General features: G+C 42.8%; 1 protein-coding gene across 1 annotated transcript in view; it reads right to left on the bottom strand.

The window, feature by feature from the left end:
* Nucleotides 1-255: 255 nt before the first annotated feature.
* Nucleotides 256-27,296, bottom strand: part of nova2 (NOVA alternative splicing regulator 2) — a 79,451-nt gene continuing 52,410 nt past the window's right edge. Inside the window, exons 4-5 of the mRNA XM_040131568.1 lie at nt 20,855-21,021; nt 256-1,845 (exon numbers count right to left, since the gene is read on the bottom strand). Coding sequence (XP_039987502.1) covers nt 823-1,845; nt 20,855-21,021 — 1,190 coding nt within the window. The 3' untranslated portion in view covers nt 256-822. The remainder of the gene's footprint in view (nt 1,846-20,854; nt 21,022-27,296) is intronic.

The raw sequence follows: 27,296 nt of genomic DNA, 5'->3' as shown, positions 1-27,296 counted from the left end.
GGGGAGAGAATAAAAAGTGTTGAGGGGAGTTGAGGATGTTTCTTCTGTCACACACCAGGCTGAAGTTTGCAGTCTTGCTCATTATAAAACCCAAGTAAAATGGGTGTGCGGGAGGGGTGGGGTGGGGGGTGGGGGGGGCACAGGGGCAAGTGGTGAGAGGGGCTTTGGGGGGAGGCCGGGAGAGGGGCCTAGGGGCAAATCAAAACTAGAAGAAAAACAAAAACCCTACGGGAGGGTGATGGGTGTAGGCTGCAGGGGGAAGGAAGGGTAAGGGTTATTTTCACAAGGGCTTTTGGGTTGGGAGGGTGGAGGGTTGTACCCTGTAAATGCCAACCCTCCCCTCTCTGCGACCCTAACCCTTCCCTCCCTCCCCCCACTTCCTGTAGCCTCTCAGGCAGTCGGCCTGTCTACATGGCATTCAGCTCTGTCCACACAATACACAAACGAACAAACAGACAGCTTAATTTACTAAACAAAACAAAACAAAAAACAATAAAACGAAACAATAAAAAATCCCGAAAGGTCAAGACGTTAAGTAATAAAACCTTATTTACATTTTACACATTTTTTTCTTGGTTTTTCAGCGTGATAACTCGCTCCTCTCCCTCCTTGTCTTCTCAGCACATTTTTGCTTCGCGTCAAAAACTTTTTTTTAATAGAGAATACTGAAAACACGCAGAAGAAAACGGCGCGGACGATTTCTTCTGACATTCTTGCTCTCCTCTCCTTTTTCCATTCTCACTCTCACTTTTTTTATACTCCTCCCCCAAGCCCCCACTTTTTTTTCCTCTTTTCCTCCTCATTTCTCATTGGCTGTCAGGTTTAGCCCACCTTCTGTGGGTTGGTGGCGCGTACCCCCTGCTCGTAGGTGATTCGCTGGCTGATCAGGTACTGTGCAGCCTGAGTGGCGGCCTGGGAACCTGTGATGGTCACCTTCCTGTTCCGAGTTCCAGGGATGAACTCGCCTTTCTTGGAGATCTGGATCCTGGCGCCGGTCAGCTCCTGGTACTCCACTAGTGTCTTCCCTCCTTTCCCCAAGATGGCTCCCACCAGGTTTTCTGGCACGGCGATCTCGACCACTTCCTTTGCTCCTTCTGCTAGCTTCTCCGTGGCCAGTAGAGATGACGCCACCAGTGGTGATGCAGCGCTCAAGTAGCCGTTGGTGGCCCCTGTAGCGGCAGCCAAGGATCCCAGGGAGAACCCTCCAAGACTGGCTGCTGGGTGAGCTGCACTGGTGGATGCATCGCTGGCGTAGGATGCTAACAAATTAGCTGCGGCGGCAGCTGCCGGGTTAGCGTTAGCTGCTACAGCGGCTAACACCCCTGAAGCTGCAGCGGGGTTCAGACCCAGGCCCAGGGAGTTGGTGTTGTAGCCATAGCTGGCCAGAGTGTTGAGGGCAGAGGTGATGGCCAGCAGGTCATTGCCTGAGAGGCTGGACATGGTGGTGGGGAAGGCCCCGACCCCTGCCAGGCCAGCCTGGCCAAGCAGAGAGGAGGCCGTGGCTGCTGCGGCGGCTGCCGCAGCCGGCATGACCTCGGTCGAGTTGGCGTATGGGGAGCCGGTGGGGTTGGAGTTGGCGACGGGCCCTGTGATGTTGGAGTAGGAGATGTTGAGGCAGGAGGAGCTCTGAGGGTCCTCCTGGATCTTCTGGACAATGATCTCCACAGCTTTGCGGTTCTGCTCAGGCTCCCCGCTGATGGTGACCACGCGCTCCTGCAGGTTGATGCCCTCTGGCTTTTGGGATAGCTGGACCCACGCCCCGGACTGCTCCATCACGGCCTTGACTGTAGCTCCACCTTTACCAATGATCAACCCTGCCGTGCTGTTGGGGACGATCAGCTTGGCCTGGTGAGAGGGGCAGGGAGGTTGGAGAAAAAGAGGAAATAAAGACAAAAGAAAGCATAGGTTATTGCTCTGTGACAGAAGTTGTATCATAATCATAGCACATCTGCTTTAGCTGGTGCTCCAGTGATTGCACAAAATCTAAGCAAGCACCTATGCATCACATGAAATTACCTGAATGTCAAAATACCAATGAGAGATGTGTTCTTGTATTGATTGGAAATTAAATCCACGAAAGTCATGAAGAGGAGATGTAGGGAAGGAGCAGAGGCAGGGTAAAATGAATCTACGAGGATGCGCAAGTCAGTGTCACAGAGAACTATTCCTAATGTTTTCTGCATTGTGTATGTTCAATAAATGGAGACAAAAAAAGACTACGTGATGATTAAACATGCATGACGACGGACCCCTCTTGAATCGAAAGTCCGCAGTGGAATGACATTATTGAGAATTATGCGATGGAGCTTGTTGGTGAGAAATTTTTCTTTTGTCACTCAAAACATGGTAAAACAGTGCACACATCATTCAGCTCAAGAGTAGACTTGAGCGGCAAGGTCGGCCATGAAAGGGACTTTGTCAGGAACTGCTTTTCAGAGGTGTCCTCGAGAAGGATGGGAGAAAAAAGAACCAAAGAAAAGATGCAGAGAGAGTCTGAACCATGTTTGAATACAGATAGAGAGCGAGAAGGAGAGAGTTCATGATGTCCTTGTGTGTGTGTATGTGTGTGTGTGTGTCAGCAGTGTAATGATGTCCTGACGGAGAAAGAGCTGAGACAGACATACAACATCCACGACCACCACCTGAACACGTAAAGACCGTGGGTTTCTTTCTTCACTTCTTTGATAGATAACAGACCGAAAAGAGGAGAAAGAGATAGAGTGCGAGTAGGTGAGAGAGCAGGAGACAAAGAGGTAGAGAGAGGTAAACAGAGTGGGAGGGAAGGATGGATGAGGGAGAGAGGGCGAGAGGGAGAGAGGGAGGAATTCTAAAGAGGCTACTTGTGTGAAAAAAATAACTGACTCCCAGGGGTCAGCGTTGCCATGGAAACCCAGCTCCAGCATTCAAAGGGTAGTGAAAGGGAGTGAGGCGATGACACACACAGACACACACACACACACACACACACACACACACACACACACACACACACAAATACGCGCACACACACACTCTCCATGTCCAAACACGGCACGGTATATCTCATTTCACATATTTGCATGTACAAATGGTGGATTATTGTGATTATACTATTCTTCATCATATATAAAACCATTTATAATATTGCCGTGTCAGTTGATGAATGAACATGATGCACTTAAGTAAGTTAGAGTAGAGAATTGATCCGTGGTACACTCCTCGTGTTTGGGGGGCCATTAATTTAAAGTGATTCTAATGCAACATTTCCAGCCAAGCATGTGACTGGGGAGCAACAAATGATGTTTTTTTTATATAATTATTATTGATTAATCTGTCAATTATTTTTACAATCAATCTGTTAAATGTTTAGTCTATAAAATTTAAGAAAATAGTAAAAAAAACAAACAAAAAAAACAAACTTTTTTTATCTGAACCAAGAGTTTAAAATGGAAAGACATTCTGTTTACAATGATATAAAACACAGAAAAGCTGCCAATCCTCACATTGGAAAAGCTGGAGACAATGAGGAAAAGTTTATGACACAATGTTAAATGTTAACTTTGCCAAACCATCCAACAAGGGCTCTCTCTCTGCATTTAATCAAAAACACTGAAAAATTGGTGCACACATTTCTGTGGATTTCGTGACAACACTTTGCTTTCTTTCACTGTCCCAATTTTAGATGATAGATTTAAAATAATTTTGCATTGAGTGAAACAAAACAGTGATCTGTTTGGGTTTGGTTACTATTTGTCTCAGTGAAGCAGCCGAAATTCCGCAGCGATCTTTCATTCCACAGGAGAGAGGGCTCTTTGTCAAACATCGAATATCCTAATATCTATCTATCCCCGTTGCATCAGATAACATACAAACAGATCTGATGTCTGCAGGTCTGGTCTGAGGTCTGAAAGAACCTGGTGTGTGAAGGGTTCACTGTTGCCCTGCTGACGTAGGCGGCGAGTGAGGCATCACACTCTGCTACAGCACTGACCTCCATGGACAGTGAAAGCCTCACTTTGCTGCATGGACGCAGACCAGAGACATAACATTGGAGAAGAAAACAACAACTTTTTTTTTACAACTTGTCACAACAAAATCTGTTGCTCTTCTGCGCACCTAGAAAATAAACGTGTGTGTGTATACGAATGCCAAGCTTTCTCCTTTTAGCGCTGATTCCACTCTTTGCAGAGCAACGCTTGACAAAGCTACCACAGCTATCTGCTGTCTGTCTGAATGACGGTTATTCATATTTAGAGCAGAAAGATGGTGTGGGCTGGAGAAACAGGAGGAGGGAGGGCTGAAGAGATAAAAAGACAAAAAAAAAGATACAGAACAAATGAGAGGGAAAGAGAGGGAAAGAGGGGCTGATCAATTAAACAAAATGAGAGAAAAGAGGAAGTGATGCCCCATTTTTTGTTTTCTGGGTTTCTATGCAGAGAAAAGGAAGAGAGAGGAAAGGAGGAAAAGGAAAAAGAAAACTCCAAAGTGAGAGGGATCAGTTCAACTTAAAATAGAAAAATGCAAAGGCCATTCCAATTACCTTCCCTGTCTCACCCTCTGCTTTACCCCCACGCCCCCTCCCCCACCCGCTGCAGTTTTAAGCCCAGCAACATCTGCGTGGCGGCAGCCTCAGTGCAGCGGTTTGTTGCCACGCCGCATTCCAAGGCTCGCTCTCTGCACCACAGCTCTCTGTGAGGCGGAAAATGAATTTACATAGAAATAGAAAATTAGGAGGGAGCCGATAATACGAGCGGCTTCAAACCCGCAGACGCCGTCACATATTCATTTCTCACTGCTTCAAACTGAATATTAGAGAATTATCTTTCCCGGGCGAGTGTTTGTTTGTGCGCTGTCTCTGTGTCTCTCACCGGGATTAAAAGGTGTGATTTGTTTTTCTTTTGTTCATTTGTCTTTTCTTTCAGAACAAGTGGAAGTTTGTAGTCCATTTCCATTGATTAGTGGGTTGTTACGGTGAGGCACATACACAGCAAGGCTCATTCAACACGTCTGTTTATGCCCTGCTGCTATCAGAGGCCCCTGCTACAATCTGCTGTCCTGTGTAGATTAATGAGAAGAGCAAAGTGCTAACAAAGTGTGAACACTGCTGGGACTGAGCGACTCTATTTTCTGTTCTATTTTCTGAGCTCTGAGAACTGGCTCCTTCTTCAACTCACCTTTAATACCAGAGGGCACTTGGGGCTGTGGGGATACGGTTGAAATCATTATCACAATGTTCATAAGAATGTTTTTCTTATACTGATTTATAGGATCGTATTATCATATTTAATTTATATAATCAAGTTGATGTTCAAACCAATGAAATATGTTTCAGTGTTATGCATTTCATGAAAGCAAAATATTCAAATTTGTAAAATTTGCCCAGCCCTACTCTCAGAGTGCGTACCGCTGCACATTCCTCTACATTTATTTTAATGGCTGAAAATGTTTTGGGATTATAACGTGCATGGGTCCAGGCCCGCAACAAAATAAAGACATCGATTGAAGCGCAGAAATTTATGGGAAGAGAGTAAAAGTGTTCAAAGATGCCCTTAAGAATTTTTTGAAAAAAAAGAAGAAGAAAAAAAAAGCTCCTCGATCTGTATCCGTTGCAAGAGATTCCCAATTGCAAAAACTGGTATTTATAAAAGCCAAATGTGCAATGACAATGAGTGCACCTCATGCATACTTCAGACATATATACTGTAGTTTTAAAGGGGGGGCTGAGAGTGCTATGATAAATTGGAGATTAACAATAACATTATAAATTACATCTAATCGTAAATCACTTTTGTTGGTCTTGTTTGCTATTTGATTATCTGATGACTCTGTTTTTTGCAGTCTACACTGTAAGACTGCGATTCAAAGACACATTTATAAACTCTTTTTTTCTGTCTTTCTACGTACACAGAGTTTTATGCATCTGGCCCCTGGATCTGCAACAAAAATTAATCACCTTGTTGCTTGGCCTCTGGCCTTCCTTTCCACCAGACTTCATTACAAATCTGCACATTTTTAAGATAACCTGCTAACAAACACGTCCGACCTGAAATGTAACCTCTATACATCATTGACCCCAGTTTTCCATGCTAACACTGCTGATGACTAGTTTCAAGCCTACTATTATGACCTCCTTCCTTCTAAATGGATGAACATTAACACTATTTACTTTTAAGAAGTATGTGAACCGTCGTTCTCATTTTTGCGTGAGGTTTGGATGTAAGCCTCCAACAGCTGGAAACATTTATCCGGAGATTCCTCTTTTCATCTTGATCTCCATTCTGTGATTACAGCATCAGTTTGAGCTGCAAATGGTTAGTGTTCACCACTGCCTTAAATTTCATTTGGAAGTCGAATTTCTTATCTGAAAATGTTCTGAAAATGTTCAAGTGGCAACATTTTCAGAATGTTTTTTTTTTTTTTTGCGCTAAGGAGATGAGGTAAAATGGAGACAAGGGATAAAAGAAGTGTAAGTCACAAGCAGCGAGAGAGAGGGAAGCAGCGGAAAAGATTTTACCCATGATCCCTTTCATCCTCTGCACTGAAACGTTCTCTCTCTTTCACACACACAGATACACACACACACGCACAGTGTTGGTGTAGAAGTGGGAGGATAAACAGTGGCGTACAGCGATGTCTGATCGCTCCTGGCATTAATGATCACATCTACCATCTTTATATCCAACTGATACTCTGCTAATGAGGTTCTCCGTTTGCCTCCACTCCTCCTCCGCCTGCTCCGCTTTCTGTCCTCACGTTTCTCTCGCTCCATTTTGTCGTTTTTCTCTCCTTCCATCTCATTTTTGCAGGTTTATAGAGGTTTTAGACTTTTCATTCCATATATAGCTTTTTAAATCTACATACTATTTGTGTCTTTCCTCATCCGCTGCCTCATAACGTTTTCCTGCTGCAATCTTCCAGTGCACTTCAATCTTTAATTTCATCCTATTTTCTTTGTTCAATAAATCAAACCTCTTCTTACAAGGTCAAACACACGCACTCCCACACACACGCAATCTGTTGCAAATCTGAAGGGTGTTTTTATGTGAAATCTTCATCTTCGCCCTGGTTTTATTTAGCTGTAGCTGTTGGTTTGGCTCACTCTAATGGCCGACGCAGCCTCGCAGCCTCCTACCTTCCCGCAATCCTCTGTTCCCAGCACCTTTCTGCAGAGCCGCCACAAAGAAGAAGATTATATGACAGTTGGCAGCATGCAAGCAATTGCTCCTACAGTGACGGCTCTTTCATGTTTTTTTTTTTCCTTTCCCTCAGCTGCTCTGTTTTAAGGTTCTTTGTGAAGTTTTAATTTTTTTTTGGCAATCTCATATCTGGTGTCTCCCTTTTTGTTTTATTTTTTTCTCCTTGAAGAGCTTTATATTAGTCGGGAGAAACTTTTCCACAGGGGAGAGGAGAGGAGGATTTGGCGCCCATCCAGCTGCTGACTAGAACGTCCTGTTGCTGTAACTGCTGGGCTGAGGTCGAAGGTCAGAGCCAATCTCCTGTTCATGAATACTCACGCAAACAGTGTGAAGGAGCATGGAAGTGTTGACTTCAGCAGGGATGCCGGCTTAGCTGATAAACCCAAATCGATGTCAGCAGCAGGAAGAACTTGGAACCAGTTCAGGGTTTGACTGTTGGGGGTTTTTGAAGGCCAAAACTGTCCAGTTGCTAACAGTTTATACTCTTAGCCAATAGTCTTTAGATATGGCAAGTTTTATAACAAAAAAGACAAAAGACATTTAGTGATTTCTCTGACACAACAATTAGGCCATTGGGGGACATTAAAGACTACGAGTAATGAATCTTTTAGACTGCTGAGGTTTACAGCCTCATCCAGCTGGCCCACAAATTTCGCTCTGTTCACTCTGGTCGGATGCGGCTCAACCAGCATTTTCTTTGGCCTGGGATGTTGTCGGTGGGCATAGAACAAAATCATTTTAGCAGGAGCCCGGTTCTGCCTTTAACCGGTCCAAGCCGTAAAGCACGTTTTTTCGAAATTCAAAAGACAGCGCGGCAGATTGTCATCGTCATCTACAAGAGAAAGTTTAAGCCCTTGCAGGCAGCTGTACTGTCTTCATCTGCTTCTGTGAACTTGCTACTCCTCAACCTATAATAACAACATCCTCCCTTCACTCAGCAGAGACAGCTGAGATGTAGAGCCTCGTGCTCAATAAGCTACAAACTTCGACGAATGAACAGACCGGACCTCTGTTAGTCCATTTTAATATCACACTATGCATACTACTTGACACAGCATTTATAAAGCCTAAGATGTTTCAAACCGTTTTCCCATTTTTTTTAATCATCGGGAAAAAAAAATGGTCATGATGTTGGAAAGCCACAGATGCAACTACGGGCTGCAAAGTGAAAGCAAAAAGCTTAAAAAAGTGAAAATGTTCCAACTTCATGAAGTGTTTCTAAGCAATCAAGCAGAGTGAGGGTGGTTGCTCCAGAGTCTGCCTGTTTGCCCTGAAGTTGTCCTGTTGTCCTCAGAACCTTTAAGCAGACAGACAGAGGCCAAGGAGGACAAACGTTTTGCTCTGCTGCATCAACCAAAGCATGTAAGTCATTTTGTGTATCCGTGGATGTGTGTATGTCTTTGTGTGTGCATATTATTTGAACGTGTCTCTTTGTGTGCGTGTGTTTTGCACAGACAAGTAGAAGTGATAAGCTAACTGGGTCCTGAGGTCACCGAAGCACGGAAATCAGGGAGAACAATGTCTCATTTAACAAACGAGGAAAGAGACTGTTAGCAATCACGACAGAACACACACACACACACACACACACACCCACACACACCATGTTGTGGTAGTTTGTTTGGTTGCTCTGCCATCTGGCTGTCTTCTGATTTTACAAAACCAAAATCTGAGCAGAAAACAAACAACAATATTCAGTAAGAAGTTGACAGAAATATTTCAGTTGATGAGGCATTATGTGATAAATAGCAGTCAAAATGAACTGATTGATTAATTAGTCAGTAATAAGTTGAACAATCAATGGCACAGGCTCAACTTGATTCAGTTTTTACTGCTAAATACTTTGATGATAAAAAGGTTCTCTCAAAAATCTCCTGAGATGTCGAAGCTGCTTATTCACCTTCAGATTAGTTTAAATATGGCCACCATGGGCTGATGTACGAAAACAGAAACTTCAGGGGATTCAATCGGGGTTGTGTTATTGTTTTCATCTGAGACTTTTGCTTGTGCATCATCACATCCCAACGAGTAACAAATAAATCCACGAGTACAGGTAAATTTGCATGTAAATCTGAGAGATTTTTACTTAAAAATTCAATTGTAGATATTTTTGATTTTGTGAGATAAAATTTGTTAAGTAGCATTGAGTGTAGTTTAACTCTTCCTGGGCACAAACCTTTAAACTGCACATTTACACGCGTCCTTGCGAGCATGTAAATGCATTCATCTTCTAATTGTGTTGTATTTTTAGCGTGGTGAGATGTGTCTGAAAATATCTGAAAACCCTTTTCCTTATAGGTCAAATAAGCACAGCTTCTAATTAATCCTGTATTCGTAACCTGCTCCCTACCAGTAAATCAGGAATAATCAAAATATTTAGTAAAAACCTTTACGCATAAGAAAAAGTTAAAAACTAAAGTTAAAACTCTCCGTTCTCTTAGCTCCCTTTTCTCTGTCTGTCATCACTGGGTCACAAGGCCCTCTGTCAGCGTTGGGCACTGAGGGCCAAACACACAAACACACACACGTGCACAGTCAAACGTCCGCGCACGCACACGCACACGCACACACACACACACACACACACACACACACACACACACACACACACACACACACACACACACACACAAAGACCCACATGGAGTCATGTTTTCACTTGTACTCGTGAATAATGTGTATACAAGCCCTCACAAAGGCATACAGAGAAACAGATACACATGTTCTCTTAGATGTACACACACACACACACACACACACACAGACAAACGCACGCACACAGTGTGAGTGGAGGACAGCGGACAACTGTTGAGGCCGCTGGCGTTTGAACTTTGATGCCTTAAGCAGGGGACTTCAGCTTAATCTCCCTCCTCCTGATCCACAGGCTTAGTCGCTTCGTTCTCTCCCACTCTGCCTCTACCTCGCTCGCTCTCTCTGCCCCTCCCTCATCGCCCTGTCTGTCTCGATCCGCCTGTGTCATCCCTCTTTTTCCATCTCTCTCGCCCGTCTTTCGGCTTTCATTCTCTGGATCACCCCTGTGGCACAGAAACTCCCCTGCAGGTTAAAAATAACTGTAGGACAGAGGAGCTGGGCTACAATGACAGCGAGGGAACACGGCGTTAACGCAAGACGGGCACACCCACCCACAAATATATCCACACACACTTGTGTATGTAGCGCTTATGACACGAGTTTTAACTTGTATACGCACAAAGATTTCACGGCTTTTTTCTGAGTCTTTAGCCAATTTTTTTTTTTTTTGGCATTATGCTCCTGCTATGCAAGCAATACACAAATGAACACACATGTATGATATTTAATGTGTACACAGAGTCACTTATGGGAAGACTCAGGGCTGGCTTTATGTCTAGGTTGCTTTTTGGGCTGTAATCTTGCACTTCCAGTGATGTACTGAGCGGATTTTCCTCTTCTAAGAAGTTTAAACTTGTCATCATGCGCATGTAGATATGCACATACACACAGCGTGAGGTTACGTAATTTTATTCCTGTGTGATTTTCTTGCCCGAATAGGTTACAGTGCAAATATAATCAAAGAAGCAACTGGCTGGAAAGCCATAAAAAAAAAAGAAAAAGAAAAAGTGAAGTGCTGGAGCTGATGTGTTTCGTTGAGTTGTTGGGGTGAGACTTCACGATAGGAGAGTTTTCTCTTCAAGGGATTAACATGGAGTGTTTGATCAGCAGGATAATTATTCCTGGTTGTCATCTGGTCTGTCCAAATAATCCTTCATGACTCTCTCCTCTTCACTTTTTCTTCTCTCAGATTTATGAGCTGTCGCTAGATTATTCTCGACGCGTGCAAAGAAGAATTATGTGATCATTTTTATTTTTCACTTTTTAAATTTGTTGGTGATCACCGCTGTGCAGTCTTTGTCGGTGGCGGAGGAAGTATTCAGATCCCTTAGTTAAGTAATAGTGAGAAAGTAAAAAAGTACTCCATTACAGCTAAAGGTCCTGCATTCATAATTATACTTATGTAAAACTACAGAAGTATCATATATTTTGTGTTAGTGAAATGAAAAAAAAAAAATTCAATTTTAATAACACGGTATATTTATATCAGGCAGAGTTTTAATATTAAACTTCTGAAAACTGGTCTCTGACACCGTTCTCACATAAAGCTGTTCCTGTGTCTCAACAGAAAGTTCAGTTCGGGCTAAGGTCTGGTCGTAGCTGAAAAACTAAAGCCTCCTGGTTAAGTTTGAAAAACGAATCTCGGTCACAGTTAAATAGTAAAAATGTCGACTAACGGTATACGATGAGAAACTGATCTGGGAAGCTAATCTACAAACATCGACTTCCCAACCTCCTAATACTGACTGTAAATCACTAATGAGAATATACACTAATGGAACTTGTAGGACACTGTGTTGAGTATTAACATACGGGAGACATGAGGGGGAGGACTGATCGGTGCGATAATGAATCAAATCCCCCTAAGACGCATTAGAAGATGATACCTGATGATCATTTTTATCCTCCTCCACACAACAGAGCAGCTTCAGTCTGCTGTTGTATCTGAGCTGCTGTTTGACACTGGGCGGGGGGGGGGGGGATCTACAACAATTTCCTGGCAGAGGAAAAGTCCCCAAAAAAAACAGATATTAACATCACCTGCGGTTTCGAAAGCACATACGGCAACACTCAGCTCTGGTTGGGGAGGCCATTAATTTCTTAGACTGGGTGTCAAAATAAAGAGGAGTACACAGCGCTGCAGGTGAAACAAAACCAAAAACAAAAAAACAATATTAAAATGTCTCTATGAAAGAATATCTGTTTGTGTAATGAACGGTAGGATAATGGAATATCTCATCTGTCTTTCTTTTTTCCTTCCATCCTTTTCCCTGTGTCCTCTGTGTTCGCCTGCTTACCGCTCCTCTCCTGGCAAGCAGCCCAGAAGGAGAAAGATCAAAAACACCATAAATCCTCCCTCTCTCCCGCTGAAACCACTCCCCATGTGGCCGAAATTTCTTTTGCATGTACAGCACACCTGCTAAAAAATTTTTCCTGCTCGCTTTTTTTTTTTGCGTTCCCCCCACATGGAAATGTGGGGGGAAGGACAGAAACAACAAAAGTACAACAGAGCAACAGAAAAAAAGAGGAAAAGTGTGAGAAAGAAAGAAATACGTCACATATGAACTTGATTGTTCTGCGTGTGGTCTTCATATGTTCAAAACAGTGAAGTAAAATACTATGAATCTCAGTAGAGTTAGTATAATGCAGACACTCAATCATCACTGGAGCAGGGAAGAGACACACAGAGTGTGTGTGTGTGTGTGTGTGTGTGTGTGTGTGTGTGTGTGTGTGTGTGTGTGTGTGTGTGTGTGTGTGTGTGTGTGCGTGTGTGCGTGTGCGCGTGCGTTATTCCGCTGACTCAGCGACTGCAGATCACAGGACTGACAGGAAAAAAATAGATAAAACGTTACATAAGAAGGTGAAAAACCAACATACTGTAAAAATGCTGCTCAGGAGTGTGAAACCCTGGTCACCAGTCAAAAGAATAGAATATAACAAACGTGTTACACTCGTCTGTTGTATTCTACATATATCACTTCTGTCATGTGAATTTTGATTGAATTTAACTTGTTACAGCAGCTCTAATGGATATTTTCATAATAGCAATGCATCAAACGACAATGTGAAAGGGGTCGCACACGGTGATGAACCTACAGCGATTATCCCCTGAATCTGCGGCTCCCCTCAGCTTCACTGACCTTTGTAGTGAGTTTCAGCCCATTGTGTAGCTGTTTGGCCCACAACTTTACGGTTTTGGTTCACTCTCACCACTCTCACGGCGTTGTTTCTTTGGCCACAGCAGGCAGCTGTTTTCAGAGAAAAAGCTCTATAAACCCACTGTGCACCACTTTTTCAGCGCTTAACAGCAGACACAGTTAGAGACCAGCTGGTGAACATAGTGGAGCATTTAGCAGCCAAAGAGCCAGATATTCCCCTCAGGAGTTGGATGAGACCAAAAACAGAGCTAGAAGAGAGGGAATATTGCATTCAGCTCTCAACATCTACCGCCATTGGCGAATGCAAGTCCAATATTCGACTCCAAATAAATGATAATGTTGCTCCATAAGTGCTGGATGTGGAAATGAAGCACTGTTTGCAAACAAGTTCACCAACTTGAGCAACTTGAAAGATGATATGTCAATGTCCTGTCCACAAGTTGTTTCTGTTGTGCCCAAGTGGCCAAGAAATCAGTTATTGTAGGTATGAGTTCTCCCAGGTACAATGAAAACAATATCTTCCTTACATCCATCCATCCATCAGTTTCTTATACAGGGTGGCAAAATACTAGAATTTTCTGAGCTCTGGTGTTAACGAAACTCTCATCAAATTTTTCAAAATCTCTCCTTTTTCTATCTATTAGAGAAGAGCAACTTACAACAGATTCACCAACACTTTCACCAACTGAAATAACTTGAATATATCAGCTGTAGCTGATAAATTCATCTATCAACTTGGAAAAAAAGGCCGACGGGGAACTTGGCTTCTGTCTGGTAACGTGCTCTTTGCAAGCAAGTGTCTGCACTAAGCCAGAGAGTTGTTAAAGAAAGTCAAAACCCTCTAACACCACTTAGCCACTACAAGTTGACCGTACGTTTTTGTAGTTCAACAAGATAAACGGCGATGAGTCTTCTGGTGATGAAAGGATCAGCCGATCATCTCATGTCAGCGTCAGTGGTCAGAATCTCCCGGGCAGACTTTCATGCATGTCATAACTGAATCTTTGAGTTGTAGCCATTTATAACTCTGATCACTTACAGATGTTGAGAGCTGAACCCAAATGGATTTGATCAGGGATTTGAAAGGATGCTATTGAACGCCAGTGCTATTCATTTATTCCTTCTTTCAGTGATCAACAACAACAACACAGAACTTGTCCTGACTGTGGGTGAGTCTCCCTCATTTTATGGCTCAAGCTGAATTATTTCTACCTTGCCAGCTGAGCTCAGAGTTTTACACTGCCACCTCTTTTATAATCCGACGCAAAGTGAGCTAGACTCACTTTCCTGACATTTATGGCAAGCTTCCTGTATAGAGAGGCAATAACAGGAAGAAGGAAACAGGTGTTCATGCTGGAGGTGAAAGGCCACAGGAAATGGCTTCTCTCTCCCGCAGGAGGAGGTTGGAGGGAGGGGCCAGGAAAACAAAAGGACTGGAGTGGATGTGTTTAAACGCTCGTGTACTGTATGTGTGTGTGAGTGTGTGTGTGTGTGTGTGTGTGTTGACCTTTCTGCGTGTGCTCTCGGTACAGCTGAACAGCGTCAAAGTGCTGCTGCAGTTTTCAGTCTGAATAAAGTCAAGTGTGGGCCAGCCCAGGCCAAAAATAGCCCCAGAATAATAACAAAACAAAACCGCAGACAATTTACAGCTGATCTCACAGGAGACGCGGCTTCTGCTCTGAAGCTCACTTCAAAACACCGTAATGCAGGAGTCGAGAAGGCACGTTTTATTGTCAATATGAATACAATATTGATGCAGTAAGTAGGTGATGCTTCACTACATCACACATAAACACTGTATGGGAGGTCTCCGGAGTGCTTTGGCTTTTATGTAACGATCGCTGATGTTTATGTGCTGCTGCCGGGGAAGGTCTCTTCAAGGACTGGATTTATAGTCTGGCAGGTAAATGGGTGATCACAAACCAGTTACCCATAACTCAGACTGTAGAAAACATCGCCCACAAGTTGGAATTTGGGTTTATCGCTTGTCCCCCTCCTGTCGTTTTGTTTGAAGCCAAACATATTAAAATTCTGGCTACGCGGAGGAGCCTGGGTGGAGCTGAGGCGGGCGGAGCGATCAGCGAACAACACAGCTGAGGGCAGTAGGCTGCAAGTCTTGTCGGTCAAAGAAGAACCGGCCCGAAAACGCATTTCTCCTTACGCCTGTAACAGCTTAACGGAACATCAGTTTTTATCATAGTAGATGGGGTGAAATTAGCCACTGAGACACTAATTTCTAGTGATAAATAACTATGTATTTGTATTTTGCATTTTTATAGATTAGCTTGACTTAGCTTTAAAACAGAGCCCGCATCTGGTGGCCATTAGAAGAACTGTATCAATATTAAGGGACAAGCGCCACAAATGAGCTTAGACTAATAAATACTATCACACTGTATGTGGCATTACTATTTTCAGTGTATATTATATGCTTGTGTATCAGTCATTATAAAATAAAAATAAATAAATCTACTAAATCAATCTTTCCAAAATACAGAGAGTCCTATCTGTGACATGTCGCAAATACAATCGCTAATGTGGTTTAAAGTACTAAAATAAATTAGTTTCATTTTGCGCAAAAATGGGTTTGTATCTGTCAGTTTTTTGAGAGCACTTGTCACCCTCTACACACTCTGAGATTTAAACCAAACTCTCCATCAGAAAAGGCCGCAGAGTGAGTAGGGGTGTGATGATGTTTTACAAGAGTGTGTCTGAGAGGTGAGAACACTGAACATCAAACACTGAACAATAAAAGTCATACAATCCCTCAAAAAAATTCTCCTCATCCTCATATCATGTCAGACCTCGTTAGAGCTGTTCAAAGAATCCGCTCAGCTCGTAAATCTTCTCCTTCACTGGTCCGTTGTCCTGTCACGTGGCCTCGAAACGCAGCGTGTTGTCCGTCTTTGTTGTTGCTGCTGCTCTGCCTTTCCTTCCATCAGCAGCTGCTTCTTCCAGCGAAGCTCTCCGTCACTCTGCAGCTGTCGGCTAACGCGAGTTCAGATCTGCCTCCAGCTTTCAGTCACCCACTCAGCCGGCCAGACTCTCCTTCTTGGCTCTGTCGGTTCCCTCTCTCTTTATCTTCATGTCATCTTCCTCCACGCTTTTATGTTTCTCCCGCTTCCTTCCAGTCCCTCGTCCCGGCTCTCTTCCTCTTTCTTGCGACATCACGAACACCCTTCAAATATCTCTCCTCTTTCTGTTCCCCCTTTTCCTCTCTCACCCAATCCCAGGGGTTAACAAGTAATGCCAACACCACATGCTGCAACAGCCGGGCTCTTGACAAGAAGATGACATTTTATCCACCACCCGAAATAGTAGACAATCAACGGCTGCACCGCACTGGACACCAATTCATCTTTCACAAGCACACATGTATGACGGTGTGTATGCCAACGTGTGTGTGTGTGTGTGTGTGTGTGTGTGTGAGTGTGCGTGTGTTTTCGTATGAGTTTTTTTTTTTTTTTGGTAACAAAACTGTTTCCACAATGACAGCCATGCTTTTTAAACCCCTCTGAGGGTCTACCAAGACTTCTTAACTTACTACTAGTCCACTGACCTTAAGCGTGTGTATGAGTGTGTGTGACCGTTTGCGTTGGTGACAATGTGTTTATATTCAAAATGTTAACTTTTACAGTTATTTTTCTTTCAAATAGTTTTCCTTTTATACTATGAAATTGTTTTAAGCAGAAATAGTGGAAATCTACAGAGTTCATGAAGTGACATGAGCAAAAAAAAAAACATAAACAAAAAAACATTTTCACTAAGCTTCTGTTGCTCAAGAAGACCTTTTTTTTGGTTTTTGAAACGATGGAAACACATTAGGCGGCAGAAGATACGTTTCTGTACTGCAGCATGTTGCTGAAGCAGTAAAACAAAAGTACTTGAGCAAGATACTTTTAATTCAGACGTAACTAGTTACTTTTTAAGATAATATTATTAAATATGTTCCTAATCAGCCTTTTGTAACTTATCGTCTTCTCATATTTCACCATAAGGTAGAAAAGACATTTTTACACTGCATTAAAATGTCACAATAATATTCTTCTTATATTTTTTCATCCCAATTGTGGGCAAACCTTATGCTTCATATGATGCTTTTTTTGGTTTGGTTTGACTAACTGTCTCCGAACAGCGGAGGTCTCTGTGTGTCCGGCAGGGTCGAAGGGGGTCATTTTCGTGTGGGGGTTTATTTCTCTGTGTGTGAACATGTGCGTATCTGTGTCACCAAATGCAGCACAAACCCATTTAGTCTCCTCTCTGACATGGTATAAATAGCCTAAAGAGCAACAGGGGGATTCACCCTCTATTACAAGTGTCTAAATATCAGCAGCTATTAGCCTGCTTGTCTCCCCGCGGCTGCTCGCCTCGTCTGAAACAGCATTAGTCAACTGTCAGTCAGCCTTGGGCTCCGATGCTCATGGTGCAGAGGATACAAATTAAAAAAAAGCAGCGCACATATAGTATTAACTTTGTGCAGGAGGTGACAAGAACTTACTGAGGCTGGTACTGAAGGACAACGCTCTGACATTTTGGTAACTACACACATTAGCTTAGCTTAAGACAGAGACTTGAAACGAAATCTGCCTACGAGAACCAGAACCTGTTTAATCAGTACAAAAATAGGAAATGTAAAAGTGACAGGAGGAAAAGATGCAGTGTTTTTTTTTGTCTTTTTTTTTTTTGGTGGTGCAGTGTTTTTTTTTGGCTCCGAGCAATAACTTCCTGCACTCTCCACTGGTTGCCTGGCAACTGCAACCTGAGTTTGGTGTCGGAGATCTTGACTGACCCCGAGACCATTTAACACCTTTGGGATGAGCTGCAAAGCTGACTATGAACCAGGTCTCACCCGATATCAGTGACCGACCTCGCTACAGCTCTTGCGGCTGAATGCAGTTTTTGGCATTAAAATAACAACAAGACATAACGCAACTCTGCAAACACAAAACACCATATATTCAAACAATACTGTTATCTGCATCAGCCCTGTGTGTGTGGGCTTGGGGACTGAGTATGGGTGAGTAAGTGTTTCTGTGTGTTTGTGTGTACCAATATTGATTAATTATGCATTAAAGACTCTTCAAAACTGCACCTTAGAATTGTGTGCTTGACAAAAAACCTCTGTCTCTGAGGAATGTGTGTGTGAATGTGTGTGTGTCCGTGTATGTGTGTGTGGGGGTGTGTGTGTGTGTGTGTGTGTGTGTGTTTGTGTGTGTGTGTGCAAAAGTCTGATAACAATAATCCTTCAAAACTATAAAGGCGTAGCGCTCCTTCCCTTCCACCACCCACCAATTTTGCTTATGACAGAGGATGGGAAATCGCAGCAGGGGAAAACATACGCAACTCTAATGCAACAGCAGAGCTCGGAGACGTAGAGGAAAAACAAGAAAACTTCTGGGGACATTTTTAAAAATGTAATTTAGTGTTTTACTCTGCAGGAGGCGTCATCATTTCAGTTTTCATCCTGATTATTTCTTATCTTTTAGCATTACCGTATTATCATTTTTTAAGCCACTGCATTGTGTGTGTGTGTGCGTGTTTGTGTGTGTGTGTGTGTGTGTGTGTGCCTGCCTGGTAGAATGCACTGTTTGGCAGTCCTGAACAGTCAATAGATGGAAACAATGCCAGACCTCACTAATCAATAGGGAGCAATCATGAAGAGAGAATGATGATAATCACTTAAACAGATTGGGATCATAATCAATGGCCACACTAATTGTCCTCCATTACACAGCTGGTATTGGCCCTCGGAACAGTTGTACAATCAGCGGTGGAACGAAGGAATGAACTTCAATGTGAAGTACGGCGATTGAAGTTTCTTAGTATGGAAGCCCAATTTTCGCCAATGTCATGAAAAAACCAGGTCCTGTAAGTCATTTTACTGAGAAAATCTCTCTAAATAATGACTTAGTATCTCAAAAATAATGTGAAACTCTCAAAAATAATGAGAAACCTTCACAAAAAATGACTTCTTATTAGTTTGAGATACTACGTCGTTATTTTGAGATACTTAGAAAACACAATCTTTGTGAAATTATTTGTCAAAAGCTAATGCTTAAAGGCTGGGACTTCGGCTCTATAATGTGAATTCTTACATTACAAGGCCTTCTGAAAAATCTTTTCTGATTGGCAGATCAAATTTGATCACTTTGCGGGAGATTCGCTGATATTTTTAGGCAAATCAAAACCATTATAAGATCAGAAAAATGTTACAATTTGGCACCCCCTGGTGGTACTACTGAAAAAAAAAAAAACTGTGGCAGACAAGCTGCGCATACTAATACACCTCCCCCCACCTAACAATGGATCTGAACAGAGACACTGAGACGGATGGGCAACAACACAAACACCAGGATTATTTCATTTAAAAATTGATTTCATCATAAATAACCGGTGTATCACATAAAAACCCAACACGCGCAGGTTTGTTTTCAGAACAGCAACAATATAAAGCAAATTCATCAAAATCATCTAAGCAAATTATAAATTATGATTAAATTGGTTATCAAGAAGTTGCATAGGTTACTGCATTGTAATGAGCTAATCTGATAATCACCTATAATTTGCTCGACAGAGGCCTGATACTTATACCTGATAAATACTGTTATTATCTTATATGTAAAGTGTCAACAAGAAATCTCACAAAAAATGTAAAACTACCATTTCCAGTGTCAACAATGAACTTACTTCTCTGCCTTTTACGGCATTATCTTTGACTGGGGATCTAGTGTTCTAGTGTCTTCTGAGGAGAATTATCGTTCAATAGAAAACAGCTAAAGGATTGTTTAACTCCAAAATTCAGAGGAGTTAAGGAGAACAACCTCCACAGAGAAGGTAGAACAGCTTGTATGTTGTCTGAGAGGCAAAACCTGGGACAGGAAAAGGATTTATTAAAAGGACGGGGGATCCCCAGCAGAAATGGCGTTCTTGGCCTCCCTATGGCCAGAATATGCTACCGCAAACGGTGATGTTAGAAGAAACAGCGAGCTTTTAAATGGGGCACGGAAATGTCCTCACCGTTGAGGGGCTGAACGGCTGTGTGACCAATGACAGTGGCAACAAACAGGTCACGGGTTGTGTTCCCGCGTAAATATTTCATGGCGGGAACTTCTGTCGATGACTCTTTTGTTACAACCACACAACATTGTTGCATTGACATCCTGCATGGTGTGAGGTGAAAGTAACAACAACTCATCCTCCAACCCTGAACCTTCTCACAGGTGGTGGTCCAAGTACAGAGGGAGAGAGAGAGAGAGAGAGAGAGGCGTAGATGAAATACTACAGGAAGTCAGTGGGAGGGACAGTTGAAGTGCCATGTTCTTCATTAAGACGATCACACAACACTGAAGAGTGTGTGTGTGTGTGTGTAGCAACCAACAGTTAATGTCACATGTGGAGTTTATATATTCACACCTCATGCACTGCATCCTGTCTCAGTGTACCTCATCCTTTTCCTCACACTCTCATTTTTCATTCTCTTTTCTCTTTCACCCATTTTTTTTCTTTTGCCTCTCGTCTTGCTCTCTCTCTTCCCTCCCCTTCCCTTTTCCGCCCTTTTTTCCCCTTATTTTGTAAGGTTTCAGCCTTACTCTTCCCCTCCCTCGCCTGTTTCATGTCCGTATGGTTTCATGTCATTTTTCTTTTTCTTTCTTTTTTTTTTGCCTCATTCAGCTCCACTCAAACAGAAAATCACAACTCGACCGCAGAAACACACACAATTTGTCGTTCCAAAGGGAAACACTTCCCTCCCTCTCTTCCTCACACAGCCTTTCAGCAGAGGCACAGTTGGCACACACACACACACACACACACACACACACACAAACAAAACTAATAAAAACACATGCGCATGATTGTAGGGATAGCCTCAGTTGCTCTGGGTTTTCCTGGAACAGAGTGGTACACAGTAGAAGGGACAGTCAGACTGACCTGTTTGACGCGGTCTGGGTTGACAGTGGTCTGCGGCTGCAGGATGCTGACCGGCTCTGTCTTCTGGGTGCTCTGAGGCATCTCCCTCACCTTCTCAGCGATGAAGTCATGGACGCCGTTCAGCGCCTCCACCGTCCCCTGGATCAGACACACCCGCTCTGTCGTCCCTGGACGCACACACACACACACACACACACATCGACAGACAGGTCAGGGCATGGGTTTGAACTGATGGCTAACGGTGCTCAGAAGAGATACAGAGAGCTACTTTCAGGCAAAAAAGGGGGAAAGTTCATACAAATCAGCATCTTTTCACCAGCTGCTGCAATGAAAATACTCAAATAAGTGCTTGTAAAGTGTTTGTCTTCTGTAACTTACTGAGTTTAATTGCTCTTTCCACTTTGTGGTACTTTGATGAATGAATGTGTTTCTTGTGTGGACACATGCAATTGAAGGTGGCAGCAGTTCACAAAATCTGAGCGGCGATGCAATATCAAGGAAGTGAACTGCAGATCCCAGTGGAGAAAGAGGAACATATGTATTGTGTGTGGCACGAGATTTTTTTTACAGCAGAAAACAAATTAGAAACTTGTAGTTAAATATTAGATTAGATTGCTTGAGGAGTGTTGAGGAAAAAACGATTTTGGCGGAGAGATGAAGAAGAGAAAGAAACGAGAAACCCAGTCGGCTTGGAGCTAAATGCCTAAAATGTAAATGGAGCCCACAACAACATGGTATTCTTGACCTCACATGCACAAGTTCATATTTCCACTGCATCCTCTTCTCCTGGACGAATTAGAGACGTTCAGTTTGCGCCTGTTTCCAGTATGTCGAAATGAATTTCCTGGTAACATGCATAAGCTTTAAAAGCTGCATGTATCTTTAAGATTTATATCCGCTCCAAATAAAGTGGCTGAAGTCTATCAAACAAATCACGAAGCTGTGGAGGTCCAGATGATTCACACTCCACTACTTCAGCAGGGAAACTGTGATTTATGTTCACTAAGAAAGTCAAAATGCAGCAGAACGCTTGCAGGAAACATAAGAAACATGTGAAAGAAAAACTATACCCTTTCACTGGCTAGTTCATGTGTTTGTGTGTGAGCGTGACTATACTGTATGTGCCTACACGCTGTATGTCGCAGCTTACACACTTCCTGTGTTTTTTTGATTTTTTTTTTTCTCCCCAGGAATTTGTGACCAAACAGCCAGTGTTTACAGGATTAGAAACTCAGCGACTGACCTGGTGAACAGGAGAAAAAAAAAGTGTTCGCAAACAGTACAGTCTGCTGTAACACAATGACACATTTTCCGTGTTTAGTCCCTCTGCTCAAGCGTACTTAAAATGAAACACGGAGGATGAGGCCTTGGCGTCAACGTGGTGGTGTTTGAATCCAGAAAAGATGAACAGTGTAGGAATCACGGCCCTGTCTATACGAAATCCCCGGCTGCTGGGGGACCAAAAGTAATTGGCCATTTCATGAATTAAAGAAAACTAACATAAGGGCTACAGGCTCTTTCGCTGTTCGATCAATGTGCATGTGAACACCCTAAACGCCTTGAAGTACCATACCAGAGGGCTTTCAAGTTTCCACTCCTTTGTTACAAAACAGGCATGCATTAAATCCTTTATACTATTCTTATACCATACTTGTATGTTTCACGGGTTTAGGTATTTTTTCTGTGCAATTTTTCCCAGTAGTTGCAGGTAGCAACTGGTTTCAAATCATTTTCCTTCGATGTGAAAATCAATAAGAAGGCTTCTGAAACTTCTTTCACAGTGAACATCGGGTCTGTATTCATTTTTTGACTTTTTTGTCAAGGTTATATCATCATTGTGTAGTAATGTAGTTTAAGACTTTTTTAAGAAAGAAAAAGTCTGTAATGCAAAGTGTGGTAGCACTTGAACCTCAAAGTCAGTGTTTCCTGCCAAAACAGTAACAAACTCATGACTCTCCCAACACTCGATGTCTTCTCTGTATATGAACATGTTGGAGGTTAATACGCTAAGAGAATAAATACATCACTGTTGGATCCCGTGAGGAGGGCCAGTGCAGGCAGACAGACAGACAGACAGACAGACAGACAGAGGAAAATCTAGGCCAATGCAAAGCCTCTCAGTCCGACTCTATCTCAACAACACACTGAAAATAAATCTCTCTCTTGCGCTTTCACTCTCTCTATTTCCCCCTTTTAGCATTTAGTGTCTCTCTCTCCTCTTTCTCGTTTTTCCTTTCTCTTTTCCACACTCTCGCTTCCTTCTTCCCCCTCTAACTCACTTTATCTCCCTTTCATTTCCCCCATTTGCTTTTCTTACTCTCCCTCTTCCGTCTCTCACGCTCTCTCTCCCCCTTGACTCCAGTATTTAGTGGGATCTGCTCTTATCTCGGCCCAGCAGCGTGTCGGTTAGCGCCTCCCTTCTCCTCTCCCTGCATTGTTGGACTGGCTCGGTTTGGCCTGGCTCGGCCCTTTGTGGCTGCACTGGGAACACGGGGGATCGAGGGAATGAGGGATAAAGCTGCTGTATGTGTGTTTGTGGGGGTTGGGAACTGATGGTACATCGTGGTGTAAGGACAGAGTTCAAGAAGCCAAATAATAAATGTATTTTTTTTTTAATGCTAACTGTAATTTAATTTAAAATCAGAAACACCAATGGTGAAAGCAGACTGAAGAGCCCATGACAGGTTTATGATTCTTAAAAAGGTGAAGCAAAAGAAAAAAGATAACATAAAAAAGTATTGTCAATGTATGTGTTAAAACACGTTTTGCAGTTTTGTTCTGCATTAATCAAAAATTCTGCACAGAGAAACCTTCCTAAATGATGACTTTTGAATGTGAATTTGAATGTTTGTCATATCTTTAAAAGCATAAAATGTGGATTTGAGGATTCGTGACACTCTGCAGAAGAAGAGTTGAATGTGAGCATGGTGGAAGGAGGCTGAAAATACAAATACTAAAACAAAAACTCAAAAACCAAAACATAGCATATTCAGGCATTTGCAGCTTTTGGCCACCTGACCGTGCTGGCCCTTTGTAATGCCTGTTAGCATTACAGTGGTATTAATTCCAATTCCTATTTTTACAGTCTGTTGACAGCAGTGACAAACAGTCACTGTTGACAGCAGCTGAATGCTTCAGTTTGGCCGAATGAAGGTGACGACGAGCTAACAAATCACACAAACTAGATGTGAGCATGAGATTTCAGGTGTAGCCTCGTGCTAACATTTCAGCATCATTCTGCATTTAATTCAGAATTAGTGAGCAGTGTCCAGTGGAGTGTGTGTGTGTGTGTGTGTGTGTGTGTGTGTGTGTGTCTGCTGATACTGAGGAAACTGGGCCTTGCCTCTCCTCGACAGCTGGTGCCCTCTGGGTAATCTGGACTCATCCAATCAGAGGCAAGGATTAACAGGCCATTGTCTTGGCATGAGTGTGTGAGTGTGTGTTTGTCTGCATGTGTAGCTTGTGATTATGTGTGCATACGTGTGAGTGTAGCCGTGGCAGAAAAGGCCACTCTGTCAGTGGAGATCATATTGAAGCTGCGGTACAGCTGTGCCACTGCAGCAAAGACCTGTTTAATTTCACTGCAAAATATTTACCTAAAGATCAATTAGTAATCATATAAAGGGGCAGCTGATTATGATCATGTTTAGAGGGGAAGTTTTGTGAATTATCCTCAGTTAATCTGTGTTTCACTGATCGTTAGCATGCTCATATCTCAATGTCTTGTTTACCCTTCAGGAAACACTCCGATTCCCAATCACAGACACACAGATCCTAAACCAGCGCAGACAAATCAGAATTTACACTTCCCTCAGCGATCGAGTGTGAGCTCTGTTGGCAGTTACTTTTTCTACTTGTCCCACTGGTGCAAGGAATCAGTGTGTGTGCGCGTGTGTGCGCGCGTGTGTGCACGTGTGCGCGCATGTCTTTGTACGTAACTTCTCCGTTTCTTCTTGTAAAATGAACCTCATCATTTGACATTTTAAGGGTTGGAAGCTGTTCCCAAAGCTGATGTACTGCAGCTGCTGAAGCAATATCTGACCAGTGTTGTTAAAACTCGTGTGTTTAAATAACAAGTTTATGAGACATTTTTTATAACAGGAAGAACAATATCATTCAGTATTCATAGTGTGCATGGACACAGTCAACTTAACAAATCATGAAGTTGTCACGGGTTTTGCTTTGCTTTATTTTTTCAGCACCGATCAGGAGGTAAAAACTGATTTAATACTCCAAGTACTTTCAGGTGAAGCTAGCAGTGCTGTCAGTCCTGGTGGGTCAAGCAACTGTGTTCTTTCATCGCAACAAGGATTACCACAACAAACACAAAACAAGAACCAGTAAGCACATTTGCAACAGCAACGGATAAGCAATACCACTGAAATATGCATTTCAGACCACCATGTTGTTAAAATCCCCATAGGCATGTTTCGAAAGAAGTTAAGAAACCAACCAGAGTTTATTACAGAATTTCGGAGAATTGGAGATTCATTACGGGGCTAAATATCAGATGGAGAAGATTACCAAAATTAAACAAGATTATGAAAGGATCACAACACACAGAAGTGACTGAACCACAAAAGAGTAAGAGTCACATTTTGTGAAATACAACGGAAATGCAGCTGTTAAATGTTCAGGTCTTGCAAAGTTTCAGGTCAGAAGGTTATTAAGTTTCCGAGATGAAACACCTACAACGCTGCCAGCAGCGACTAATAATGCCAGGTGTTCAAATTCCACTGAGTCTGAAACATCACCAACAACAAAAAAATCCAACAAAAATCAATCAAATCTGTTCAGTCATGGTACTGCGCTACAGTTTCGGTAACTAACTGACCGGTGTTTAGGAAACACAGCAGTGTTTACCATATATGCTGCAGCTACTGCTGCAGTTTGCAGTGTCACACCGGACCGAGGTTCAATTGCTGGAGCTCTTACGTCTATCAAAGGATGATGAGGGTTGAAAATAAAAAGCTGTGCAGAGTCTGCGAAAGTCATACCAGATGTGAACTTCAGCTCGCTATCTCCACGGTGACCAGGTGACCCGACGCCACTTTGGTCATCATCAGCATCATCATCATCATCATCATCATCATGATCCAGGCTGTGGACCTTGGCAATTGTTTTTATTGTAGACTAGCTAGCATGACTCACTCCTTCCTCTGCTCTCTTCCTCCTCCTCTCCCTGATGACCGGAGAGGCACCAGGGGCAGACAGAAAGTACAGTGAGCGGCTTCTCCTCTGATTTCTGACTCACAGTAACTCACAGAAACATATGCACGTCTAGTATGACGATGTACGCCGACGCTGCTGGAGAAACTCCGGCATGAGCGACGGCGGCAGGTTCCTCGGTGCAAAAAACTTGAACACAGAGAGCCACATGTTAACATGTCATTAATGAAAGCAAATCTATCCTGCGGTGGGAGGATACACATCTGCCCTCTGCTGCTATAAGCATGAAAAACTTCAGATAGGAGGGAGAGAAGGCAGATACATAATGTTTGTTTTCTTTAGAGTAAATATGGTTGATGCTTTGCTATAAATAAAACGTACGGAAAAACAAACTTAAACTTCATTCGATTTTCAGCCCTTTTTTGTTGCATCACATGCCAAGGGAAGAATCACAGGAGTGAAACTGTGACGTAAGTTCTCAACGGTAGGTGAGAGGAGAGTGGCGTCTCAGTGTAATCTCACACTGACCGCAGCAGTCATGTATTTACAGTGGCTCCTCACTGCAAAGATGACTGGGTGTCTCTCGGCCTGTTAATTGCAGCGGAGTGGTCAGTCTGCAGCCAGCAGGCATGATTCATTCCCTGCAGCCTCCTCGAGCCGAGGGCGGAGAGAGTTGGCCGCTCTGGGCCACCGTATCTAACGATAAACGCACATTGAATAGCTCTGCTTTAAAGGTCAAATGATGGCCAGGATGTAGAATTCATACTATACATGAAGTTCAGTTTACCTGTCATGGAGAGTAGTACTCAGCCTGTGAGAACAGCTGTATGGTGATTCTAGGAAAATAAACCCTTAATGTCATCAGGGCTATCTCATCTTGGGTTCCAAAGATGAGCACATTTCCCAGGCAGTGGAAGTCTGATGCAATTTAGTTGCATTGTGGGAAATGTAGGATCCAGCAACTTTGGACCTTGAGCTAAGCTAGGGAATAGAAGTGAGGATACCTTGGCCTCTGCTGCATCGATTTTTACCATTTTTTAAAATGTATCTCTTGTAAACCTCCCAGCTTTGAGGAAGTGCAGAACCAAATACCACAGTACCCCTTTAAATCAGAATTTAGAGGTGAAACTGTCATATTGTAGTAATTTGCAGTACATTACATTGTTGAGCTTTTATTTTTTTTATGTTTTTTCCTGATAATGTTTAATAATTTGAAACATGTATATTTTTAAATGATATTGTACAGTATGATGCATGCATTTTTTTTGCAAGA

The sequence above is a fragment of the Xiphias gladius genome, chromosome 7 (assembly GCF_016859285.1).
Source record: "Xiphias gladius isolate SHS-SW01 ecotype Sanya breed wild chromosome 7, ASM1685928v1, whole genome shotgun sequence".
Taxonomy (NCBI): domain Eukaryota; kingdom Metazoa; phylum Chordata; class Actinopteri; order Istiophoriformes; family Xiphiidae; genus Xiphias; species Xiphias gladius.
This window is presented reverse-complemented; position numbering and strand designations above follow the sequence as displayed.